The sequence below is a fragment of the Xenopus tropicalis genome, chromosome 9 (genome assembly GCF_000004195.4).
Source record: "Xenopus tropicalis strain Nigerian chromosome 9, UCB_Xtro_10.0, whole genome shotgun sequence".
Taxonomy (NCBI): Eukaryota; Metazoa; Chordata; class Amphibia; order Anura; family Pipidae; genus Xenopus; species Xenopus tropicalis.
This window is the reverse complement of record NC_030685.2, coordinates 47553719-47566295: the sequence shown is the minus strand read 5'-3', so window position 1 is coordinate 47566295 and position 12577 is coordinate 47553719. Positions and strand designations below refer to the sequence as shown.

Genomic DNA, 12577 nt, shown 5'->3' with positions numbered 1-12577 from the left:
TAATGTAGACAAGAGTTTATTGGCAGTTGATGATGGGAATGGTTTGGTATTAGTATATATTGTAGAGTAATATGTGGAGAATTCTTGTAATATTTTTTGGGGGTTGCTAGTTAGACATCCTGTTTTCGGACGAATTGTAGTTGGCAGGGGGATTTGATTGGTTGGCTGGTTTAATTTTCGTGCTAGCATTGTTCCTATCTTATTTCTTTGGGAATAAAATCTCTTAGTCCATTGTAGCTGTTTCTCAATTGGAGATATAGGTCCATCCGTTTATAGTGGCTTCCAGGGATGGGGAAGGTGTAATTTGATCCTGTCTTGTTATGTCCTGTAATTGGTGTTCTAGTTCCTTAATTTTCTCTGTGGTTTGTTTTTTCTTTATGGAAGCTATTTTCATGATTTCCCCCCTTATTACTGTTTTGTGGGCTTCCCAGAGTGTGATAGGAGAGGAGACTGATCCTTGGTTTTCAGCAAAATAGTTTTCTACTGCTTGTTTTATTGGAAGAAAATTGGATTTGATTTTCAGTAAGGAATCATTCAATCGCCAATTGTAATTGGTAGGTCTCTGCCATAAACTGGTAAGCGTAAGAGTAGTAGGGGAATGATCCGACCAGGGGGTAGTCAGGATATGGGCTCTGCAAGTGTTAGGAATTAGTATTTGGGATACTAGAATATGGTCTATTCATGAGTAAGTACCATGTGGGTTTGAATAATATGTGTATTCCTTTCAAAGTGGACCTGTCACCCAGACATAAAAAGCTGTATAATAAAAGTCCTTTTCAAATTAAACATGAAACCAAAATTCATTTTTATATTAACACATTCAAACCCATTATAAATGCATTTAAAAATCCCAGCTGTCAATCATATACTGCCTGCCCCGCCTCTATGCCTTAGTCATAGAGGCGGGGCAGACAATTACTTAAACTTTCCATTCAGCACTCACATTCCCCCTACCTCCTCACCATCTAATGGTGTAGCCAGTGCATGGTCCTGGGCATCTGGTCCCCCATTCTGTCACATACACAAGATTTTGGGGTGATACAAGGCTTGCCTTAATAACAGTGCCCACAAAATGGCAGCTGCCTGCTGGCTGTGATTGTATATTCCCAAGACTGAATGAAACAAGATTTATATCATTTATATGGTATGTAAGTTAATTTTGCTTAACACACACAATAGAAAAGAAATTGTAATTATTTCTTAGGGTGACAGGTCCCCTTTAAGTGTGCATGGAATTCCCTCCAAGTATCAATTAGGTTAAAACGTAGCAACATTTTCTTTAGTCTGGTTGGGGAATCTGTTGCCAATTGTAGGTGTGAGATGTTAGGATGTGATTTATCCCAGTATGTATCTAGAGCAATATTAGTGTCCCCGGCCATTATAATAGGGCCGGAGTGGCAATCGGCTATTTTTTGAAGAAAATTCTCAAAAAAATTACTTTGTTGTGTGTTAGGTGCATAATATGTGGCTATGGTGATTGGGGAATCGAATATTTCCCCTATTAAGATAAGGTATCAGCCTTGATCGTCCAGGGATTGTCAGGGGTAAGTTTTTCCGTAGGGCTATTAGAACTCCCTTAGTTTTGTCTGGACCTGAAGAGCAATAGAAGGTAGGAAAATGATGGGAGAGGTATTTTGGGCTTGATGTTTAGAAGAAGTGTGTTTCTTGTAGGCAGAGTATGTCTGAATGGGTAGATTTATAAAACGTAAAAGCTTTAGTACGCTTATGGGGTGAGTTAAGACCCTGTACATTATGTGAAACAACCTTTAGGTGAGTGGCCATGCAGAGAAAAATATCATTCGATTACATATTATACTCACTATCATGTTTATCAGTAGAACCCTTATAGACTCCCAGAGACGCTGAATCAAAATGGGAGAATCCTCTCGCAGGCACTTGAGTAGGTCAACCGTCAATAACATAGGAAAAGTTGTTAAACTTTTAACATCTGAAACATAAAGAAAAATATTTAGTACATAGAAACATAACATCATACATAAAGCAGCAGCTTTAAGCTCGGTCTTATTTAGGTAAGGTCGAACAGTCAGTCATGTAAAACACATTTTTTAAAGACCATAGTTGGGGGTGGCTCGAATACAGCTAGGCACCTATGATTGCTGAAGTAAAAGTATATGGAACAATGTGGGGAGGCTTTTGGCCATCTAGGATAAGAAGAACAGTTATGATAACAGTATTCAGCTATCTGTCTGGTTTCGGGGATTGAACTGGTGAAGGCAAATTATTTTTGGTCTTCTGGCGTGACCATATTGGAGTGAGGGCAGGTGATGCAGATGAACTTTGTGAGGGAATTGGAGATGGTTGGTCCCGTGGGACAAGTTGTATCCTCTGTAAGATTTCCCAAGCGTCGTTGTAGGAGGCTGGAGAGTACTGTCTACCCTTATAAGTGAATAACAGGCGAAAGGGGAACCCCCAGCGGTAGCGGATATTTGCTTGTTGTAAGATTGATAAAGCTGGCTTAAAGGTTCGTCTTTTTTGTATAGTTTGGGGTGCTAGGTCAGTGAAGATCTGTATTGGGTGATCTTGATATGTAATCTGGCCTGCTTCCCTGGCAGCTCGTAGTAGAACTCAAACTTTTCGTAAGACAATATCGGAAACATTGAGTACTGGCAAAAACCCGAATACTGACTGAGCTATCCAGGCAAACATGCACGCAGTTGGAGAAACTTCCCTAAAGCAAGCAAATCCCTGGCCAAAGTACAATATCCCATATAATGACCATAATTATTTAAATGCCCCAGTCTTCATAGACCCTACCCAGTTGGTTCGGCAACTATCCCCTTTCTATCTTTCCCTTCTTGAGTTCATAAGTCACTGGGGGTCATTGATAAACACAGGGCAAATTTGTACCTGGACAGTAACCTATAGCAACTAATCAGTCATTAACTTTCGTCAATTAACTGTAGGAAGAACAATGAAAACCAATATCTAATTGGTTGCTATGGGTTACTGCCCAGGTGCAAATTTGCCCAGTATTTATACATGACCCCCACTGGGATTGGGATTTAAAAGATTAAAATGCAGGTGGCAATGTGCTAAATTGTTTTGAGTTATGCAAAAGTAAAATGTGTTCCTTGTCATGTTTTCTTTCTGCAGGGGCCATTGTACCCTGGTAGCCTTTAGAAAAGGCTGTTTAATGTTTTCTAGGACTCTTGTTGTGACAAAAGGGATGTGACAATGTTAACATCCCTAAAGTGGCAAATTGTACACAGGTTAGGAATGGTTGATTACAGTAGATAGAGGCAGGAGTAAAGACTGTAGTTCCTGTTGCGAAGTCTGCTCCCTATTCCATAGAATACTCTTTGGATTCCAGTCCAGTGGAGGGAATAGATGCTGCAGGGGAGCCTGAGGTGGATGGCCTTAGAAGATTTAGAAGATAGTGCCAGGTAACTTTTGTTATAGAACTCTAGGAGTGTTAGATAGATACCCACCGCAGGGCTCAGAGTGTGAATTCCTTTGGAACACAGTGCAAGGATCCTGGTACAGTGGCACAGGCACCTGAAATGAGATAAATACCCACATTATTTGGTGTACAAAGGAAGTTCCTTTCAGGATGGAGACCTTTTCTTCTACTCCTGCAAGGGCCCAGTTAAATTGAGGAGTCACAATGTAATGATACTCTACTCTTAAAAGTACCTAGAATTAGGAATTAAAATGTTACAATTGTTTTTCTAAAATAGAGTTTAGCTCTTCAGTAAATGCTTCATACACAGTATTTATGAGACTGCTGGCATTTACCAGTACAGCAGTTATTTTATTATTAAATGTTGACCAGGTTTTTTATTTTTGCTAATACCAATATCACAGCTACTCCAGCCTTGATGAAGAGAAATAATATTGCTGCAATAGGCCAGTTTCTTTATAGGCATATGAACCTTCTAGGATGAAGTTTGAAATATAGTTGTAATGCATTAAATTTACAAAGTTTAATCTGTATTCCTATTTATTTCGAGGACATACTGCTTTTAAGATTAACATCATTATTTGTAATTTATTTCAGGCTATTTGTTTAAGAGCAGGATATGCCTTATCACTCTTTGCTTACAGTAGTACAATGCAGCAGTTCAATATACTGGAGAATGGAGGCATAAAAATTTCCATCTATGAACCTTTTCTACAGTCAGACATTGAACCAGAGAGAGCACTAGCTGCCTTCCAGGTATTGGCAGATTGATTGTGTTACTGTTCATTACTAAAAAATCATTGTGGTTGAGGAAACGCTCCTCATTAGTAAACAAAACAGAAGGAATTCTAGGAAGGAAGCAGGATCGCACCTACAATTTCCATTTAGTGAATACCCAAGAGACTGAGCCTCACTCACTTAAAGCACAGCCAGGGCTGTATCCTAATCAGATTTCAACTGAGGACTGGTTTTACCCTTATTGGAGCTCATCAGTGCAATGCAGGGTTTCCAGCTAAAACACCTTTTTTAATGGATTCACTTACCTGGTTCCACATATGCTGATTGGAAAACTTTGCATTGCACTGATAAGCACAACAAGACAAATAATGTGGTTAAATTCAGCATGTAGTAGTTACACTATATGTCTTTTCTATTGCAATGATCTTTGGAAGTGCAAAAATTTTGTGCAGTATTCACAACTCATGATGGGGTAAAGGAGTAAAGGCACATGCAATCTAGGGAAAAAAAACATTTTATATTTTTGCAATTTACACCTTGCTCTCCTTTAGTCAAATGATCCCTTTTACCAGCAGATGAGCATTACTTAGTTTGTATTAGCAATGCTTTTTATAACTGTAATTTTTATGAACCTGGAAACAAAATATTGAAAAATGGTATTTAAAGTTGTCTTTTTAAATTATAGAAAACGTTTTTTTTCTTAAATAATTTTAAATGTATCTCACATAAAATATATTTTTCATTTTAGATTGTTGTTTTGGCAAAAGTAATTTCTGATATGGACCAAATCACTCTGTGTACCAAGGGTGTGACAGTGCTAACAGAGCTCTTACAATCAAAGAATCCTACTACACTTGTGTTAACAGGTAGGAAATGCCATTATAGCCAGATACAAAAAAAGATACATCTTACTGTATATATTTTTACACAGGGCAAATTTGTACCTGGACAGTAAAATATAGCAACTAATCAGTCATTAACTTTCGTCAATTAACTGTAGGAAGATCAATGAAAACCAATATCTAATTGGTTGCTATGGGTTACTGCCCAGGTGCAAATTTGCCCAGTATTTATACATGACCCCCACTGGGATTGGGATTTAAAAGATTAAAATGCAGGTGGCAATGTGCTAAATTGTTTTGAGTTATGCAAAAGTAAAATGTGTTCCTTGTCATGTTTTCTTTCTGCAGGGGCCATTGTACCCTGGTAGCCTTTAGAAAAGGCTGTTTAATGTTTTCTAGGACTCTTGTTGTGACAAAGGGATGTGACAATGTTAAAAAAGAACTATACCCCCAAACAATGTAGGTCTCTATAAAAATATATTGCATAAACAAGCTCATATGTAAAACCCTGCTTCATCTAAATAAACCATTTTCATAAAAATATACTTTTTTTTAATTAAGGGCCGCCTCCTGGGGTCATAGGATTCACAGTGAACACAAACAAGCCAAGGCACACATACATGCTAGGTCACATCAGCCGATTAATGGATAGAGTTATGTCTTTTGCTTCCAGACTTCTTCCTGTTACAGTTAGAGCTGCATTATTTTTGGCCATGTGATCTCTGAGGGAGCACACAGACCAACACAATATTTACTGATATATATATTCCAGTTTGCCGAGATTCTTTAATACGTCATTAAACATAATATAAACTATCTGTTTGTTAATTATTCATTCTAGGGGTATAGTTTTCCTTTAATAAGGAATTAAAAGCAAATATAAAGGAGGAAGTGATGATGGTAAATCAGGGAGTTGCAGCGTTGTAGGTTGAGTTTCTCACAGATAGTAAAGAGTCCACTAAATTAATGGTAGGGGTATGGTATTGACCCCCTAATGTAAGCAAAGAGGAAGAGGCAAATAGAAAAGGCTGCTAGTATTGTGATAACAATGGGGGATTTTAATTACCCTGATATTGACTGGATCAATAGTACTGCCAGGACAGTAAATGGCAAAAAGTTTAGAAACTTGTTGCACGATAACTTTATGTCACAGATAGTTGATGAGCCAACCAGAAACCATGATACACTGGATCTAGTAATCTCTAACGGCCCAGACCATATAGCAAATGTGCACGTGGTTGAATCCCTGGGTAATAGTGACCATGATGTTATTTCATTTGATGCCTGGTGCTAAAAACAAATATACACTGGGGCAATAAAGACCCTCAGTTTTAAAAACGCGAATTTTAGCTCCTTAAGGGCAGTGCTTCAGAACATAGATTGCGGCATGTTTTCTGCTAAAAACACAGAACAGAAATGGTTATCATTGAAAACGCAAGTACATAATATGAACCAAAACGCTGAAAATAACACACATTTAACTCTGAATTACAAACAAAAGCAATAGAAGTTGCAAATCTAATAAATCCTAACCTGGAAAACAACTATAGATAAGGCAGTTGGTAGAATTCAAACAGACATTTCTAAACTCTCTGATTTACTTACCACACATGACACATGTATTTCTTAAGTGGGGGAGAGAGTAACCATTTTCGAAGATGAAACTTCATATATGGTTTCAAACATTCAGAAACTGGAGAAAAAAATAACAGAATTAGAGAATAAAACAGATGATTTGGAAAATAGAACAAGGAAGGATAGGTTTTGTTGGCATACCAGAGTAAAACAATGAGTCTTTACATGATGTATTCATAAATTTTGGGTATACAAAACTATATACCCAATTTTATGATTGAGCATGCACATAGAATTGGTCCTCTACAAACTAACAATAGTACCAGACAGTATCTAGAAGAATTAAGTCTAAAACAACTGGACTTTTCTGAGTTTTTTTTCTTGAAAACGTTTCACCACTCATCCGAGTGGTTTCTTCAGTTCAAATGACTGGTAGGGAATTCCCCGGTATTTAAACTCTTGATGGTAGTACAGCCACAGACATCCAATCACAATGGTTCCATTGAACTTGTTCAGTTAGGTGTTAGCTGAAACTGACAGGTGTAAGAAGGTATGATACAATCACAATGGTACCATGAATCTCATTGATGAAGGTTTTAATCCTTCAAAGTACATGAAGTGTGAATTATTGTGAAACCACCGGGGTAAGGATGTCAAAGCGGCATTGTACTGAAGAAGCCACTCGGATGAGTGGTGAAACGTTTTCAAGAAAAAAAACTCAGAAAAGTCCAGTTGTTTTAGACTTAATTCTTCTAGATACTGTATATCATGACCTAGATGAATGAGAATCTTCATAGACAATAGTACCAGACCCCAAACTGTTATTGCTAGATTCCTAGACAGTGAAGTCCGAAATTTTGCAAGCATACAAAAAAGTAATAGCCTGTTGCTAGATGGTCACAAAATACTGTTTTTTCAGAATTACTCAATTGCAATTAACCTCTTTTTTCAAGCTTTGTTTCAGCAAGAAAGATTTGCATTAACATAAAGCCTTGCTTTATTATCCTTGCTTGCTTTAACATTAAGGGGCTGATTTACTAATCCACGAATCCGAATGGGAAAAAATTGGGATTGGAAAACGAACATTTTGCGTCTTTTTCGTATTTTTTGCGATTTTTTTCGTCGCCATTACGACTTTTTCGTAAATTGTCGCAACTTTTTCGGAACCATTACGACTTGCGTGAATTGTCGCGACTTTTTCGTAGCCGTTACAATTTGCTCATATATTGTTGCGACTTTTTCGTATTGATCGCTCGTAAACAGCGGGCAAAACTTTCAGACTTTGCATGATTTTGGAAGCCTCCCATACGACTCAATGGCACTCTGCAGCTCCAACCTGGCCCAAGGAAAGTCACGATACTGAAGCTTGAATGAATCCGAAACTTTTGTACTCGGCGCAACGGCTACGAAAAAGTCGCGTCAATTCGCGCAAATCGTAATGGCTAAGAAAAAGTCGCGACAATTTACGAAAAAAATCACAAAATACCGATCATTACGAAAAAAACGCATTCGGACGCCTTCGGAGCGTTCGTGGATTAGTAAATGTGCCCCTAAGCCTTGCTTAAAATATATTTACCGACAGGGACTCAAATCTTTGACAATCCTGTAGAAACTGAAAGATTTGTATTCAAGATGGAAAGGAATACACTAATCAACATACTATTTCTTCAAACGGCAAAGAAGTAAAAATCCCCAATGAGCAAGGGTTTCACGTTTCTAGAAAAGTTTAAAATAAAAACTATAAAAACGCTTGGCAACATTCTAGATCACCACAACTTATGAGAAATATTGCACCTCAAACACAAGCAGATATGGTTCATTAAAATAAAGCTTGTTTATTTTTCAAAAACAATGAATTAACAGTGAACGTTGTTTTATTATATTATATCTTCTTAGTAGGGGGTGGAGTATTAAGTTATAGAATTAATTTCTTTTACAGAAAGAGTCTCTTTTCTACCTCAGGAAAAAAGAGAAGTGTTTTACTTATATATTATCTCATATTTTTTCTTATATAATGAATGTAAATATTTTTGTAACTGTTGTATTTCTAAATACATTTGTTAACCCTTTCACTGTCAGCCGATTTGTCCCAAAAGTGAACATCTACTGCCAAGCCATTTTTAGACATTTTGCATTAGGTTTTTTGACAAGAAAACCTACATGAAATAAAGCATGTTATAAATTGTTTTTTTCTGGAACGAATTGGGCTTGAACATTGTAACAAAATTTTGTACTTTTTCTGGAGATTTTACAAAGTAAAAAAAAGTAAAAAAATATGTAAAAAAAAAAAGTGAAATAAAGAAAAAGTATTTTTATTTTGTGATTTTTTGATTGTGTGTGGAGTAAACATATTTACCTTATTTGGATTCAAGAGAATGTGCATTTTTCATAAATATTTTGTTTTGAGGGGTCAGCTAGCCCTGCCCTTCACTCCTCATATCCAGTCACTCACTATATTTTATCACTTTCACCTAAGACATTTTTCTAATCTAAGATCTTTTATCACCACTTTCTCATAATATCACATCTGGACTACTGTAACTGTAACTATTAATTGCCCTTCCCCTTCAGAGAGTGTCACCGCTCCAGTCCATAATTAATTCTGCTTGCCAGGCTTACCCCAGCAACTGCGCCTCCTCTGCCATGCTGCTCTGCCAATTACACTCCCCAAACTGCTTTTTTTGCTTCTCTACTTACCTGTCCCTTAACACCTCTCTCTCATTACCTCCTCTAAAATGGAAAGGCAATTTTAAGACATATTTTGCTATATGTAATTCAAGAGAATGTGTTATTTTCAAAAATATATAGCTTTGTAAGTAATACTCACTTTTTTGGCTTTACCACACATAACATGCAGCAATTGTGTTGATTTTGTAGTAGCTGTAATGACGGAAATTGTCATATGGTGTATCTGTATATGGGAGTATGAGGCCCCACCCTGCTACATACCCTTTGGGCATCAAACTGTTTGGTAGACCCCTGACATTCATATTTAGGATGTGTTATCATGGTACCTAATGACATGTGTGACAAGATGCTGCAAAATGGAAGCTTTGAGGATTTTCAGAAATTTAGGAAGGGGTTATAGAAAGACATGTGTACCTTTTTGGATTTGGGAAAATGTGTACATTCCAAAAATATACAGCTTTCTCGGTTATACTCAACTATAAGTAACCCCAAGGAAAGGCCAACAAATGCCTGGCAGTGATAGGGTTAATAACACAACTACAGCCTTCTAATTCAGAGCCAAGACCACAAACTCATATACAGACTTTTTCAATCTTGTAAGATCAGTGCAAGATATTAGAACATAGCTTACTTCCAATACTTTGGAATTGTCCTTTACATGGGTTTTAGTTAATACTGTGTTTCTTGGATTTTTAAGCAATCAAGTGTGATATTCCTAATTTCTTATTGTGTTCAGGAGAGTTGCTAGCCACCTTGGCACATATCAGAACAGGTATTCCAGAAGCGATAACTACTCTAGGGACTGTAAAGTGCCTTTGCAACCACTTGTACAGTCCAGATGAGGAGGTAAGTGTTTTATGTGGCTGCTTCCACTTAGGTCTATTATATTCTAAAATATTCCGTGTAATGGTGTAAAGTATATCTAAAAAAGTTGATAGTTGAAAACATTGAAAGTTAATTTGTAATAGAGAAGATGATTTTTCACAATGCTAACATTTTAAAAGTATTTTCCAAGTACAGGTATAGGACCCATTATACAGAAAGCTCGGGACCAAGGGTATTCTGGATAAGGGGTCTTTCCGTAATTTGGATCTCCAAGTCTACTAAAAAATCAATAAACCATTAATTAAACCCAATAGGGTTGTTTTGAATCCAATAAGGATTATTTATATCTTAGCTGGGATCAAGTACAAGGTACTGTTTTATTACTACAGAGAAAAAGGAAATCGGTTTTAAAATTCTGAATTATTTGATTAAAATGGAGTCTATGGGAGACAGGTTTTCTGTAATTCGGAGCTTCCTGGATAATGGGTTTCCGGATAAGGGATCCCATACCTGTAGTCGATATTGTACTAAAAAATCTACCTATGTGGAATCATTAAAATCTAAAGATATAATATAGTGTTTACTAAGCAAAATGTAATATGTATTGAACATACAGGTTAGGAAACTGAAATCTCATGACCACAGGCATTTTAAATGCAGGTTTCCTGAATTTGTAGCAGTATACTAAAATAGATTTGTAGAACTGGACAATTGGCCAAGAAGTGGGAGTAATAGATTCACAACTTCTTCTTCTTTCAGAAGGAGGAGAAGTGGTAATAAGGCAAAGTGGTGAAGTGGATTTTCCTTGAAAATCTACTCCTTGGATTGTTCCTGATAGTAGAATACCGCATATGTTGTATAATGCTGGGATGTTCCTATACCTGTTTTACTAACATTTATAAATCTAATTTTTGTTCTTTTTGCTGGTCTTTTGTTGCAGGTTCGTATTGCTTGTGCCAATGCATTAGGATATTTGACATTTAATCGCACAGCTTCTAGGCATTTGTTAGCTGAATGTCGGACTAGACCTTGCCTGTACAATCTATTAATCAGTAACCTCAGTGAAGATGCCAGAATGTCTAAAACATTTACAGATGAATTTAAAATACAAAAACAAATAGGACTGCCATCACTCAGGTTAGTAAAACAAGTGTTTTGTCACAGAGTCACAATTGTTTTCCTATATCTGCAATTAAAGGTGGGCATACATTATACAATTTGGTCATATGTCGAAATTGACAAAGGAGGAGATCTTGAACCTTTATGGGTATAATGCCATTCCTCATTTCAGATCCAGTTCAAACCAGAGCCTGTTTCAAGTCCTTCCTCTAGATCTGTACCCCACTCAGTTTTCTGGTTTGATTGTTGAGTTATTACGCTATCTTTGACCTGGCATTTCTTGTTTTTTCTGACTGCATTGCTTTATTTCAGGATTCAGATTTGTGCATACCTTTTCTGTGCTGTACTTCATATTAGCGTACTCTTTAAACACCGCTCACTGATATTTTATGTGGTTATCTGTCTGCAAATAGAATTCAGTTATAAATGATCTGTTACTTTTTATCTCCAACATATTTACTCAGCACAGAGATTGTTCATCATTCACACCAGTCACTGCCTCAGTAGAGCATACAAATCTAAGGTCCCTATCACATTTGCTCATAGTGGCCAGGCTGGAATCAAACTTTGCCCAAAACACCACAAGGCAGAAGTGCTATTCACTGAACCACCATGCTTTTAACCTTAACATGTCAACTCTCTGCCCATTAAGAGTTGTAATCTGAGCTGCCAGTCATTGCTTGCCCTGTCTATGCCTCAGATATACACGTGTTGCAGGCAATTATTTTCACTTTCCATTCTGTATTTTCTAGATGTCTCTGCATTCTTCACATTCCCTTTCCCCCTCATCCTTCTCACCGCCTATAACTGTGTTGCTAGTGGATGGGCATAAGGTCCCCCATTCTGGTATATAAACCATATTTTAGGATATGATGCAAAGTTTGCTTTAAAGGGGATCTGTCACCAAGACATAAAAAGCATTATAATAAAAGTAATTTTCAAATTACCATTAACACATCCATACCCATTATAAGGCATTTAAAAATCCCAGCTGTCAATCATATATTGCCTGCCCCACATATATTTACTTTCCATTCAGCACTTCCTAGATGTCACTGCACTCCTCACATTCCCCTTCCCTCCTAACCATCTAATTAATAATTGCCTTAAAAAAAAGTGTGCACAACATGGCGCCTGCCTGCTTTCTGTGATTGTGTAATTCCAAGTCTGGAGGAAACAAGATTTATATTTTTTATATAGTGTAAGTGAACCTAATTTTGCTTGACAGCCACAATAGAGATAAATTATGTCTGCCTACTTGCTATGATTGTGAATTTGAAGACTGAATGAATAAGATGTAAATAATATATTAAGGGGCTGATTTACTAAGACACGATTTCGAATCCGAATTGGAAAAATTCCGATTGGA

General features: G+C 36.9%; 1 protein-coding gene across 2 annotated transcripts in view; it reads left to right on the top strand.

Annotated features, from left to right (window-relative positions):
* Positions 1–12577, top strand: part of ankar (ankyrin and armadillo repeat containing) — a 111468-nt gene that overhangs the window by 87347 nt on the left and 11544 nt on the right. For both annotated transcript variants that reach the window (XM_031893903.1, XM_031893904.1), the window contains exons 18-21: positions 4019–4177; positions 4908–5025; positions 10001–10110; positions 11030–11226. In XM_031893903.1, the coding sequence (XP_031749763.1) occupies positions 4019–4177; positions 4908–5025; positions 10001–10110; positions 11030–11226 (584 nt within the window). The remainder of the gene's footprint in view (positions 1–4018; positions 4178–4907; positions 5026–10000; positions 10111–11029; positions 11227–12577) is intronic.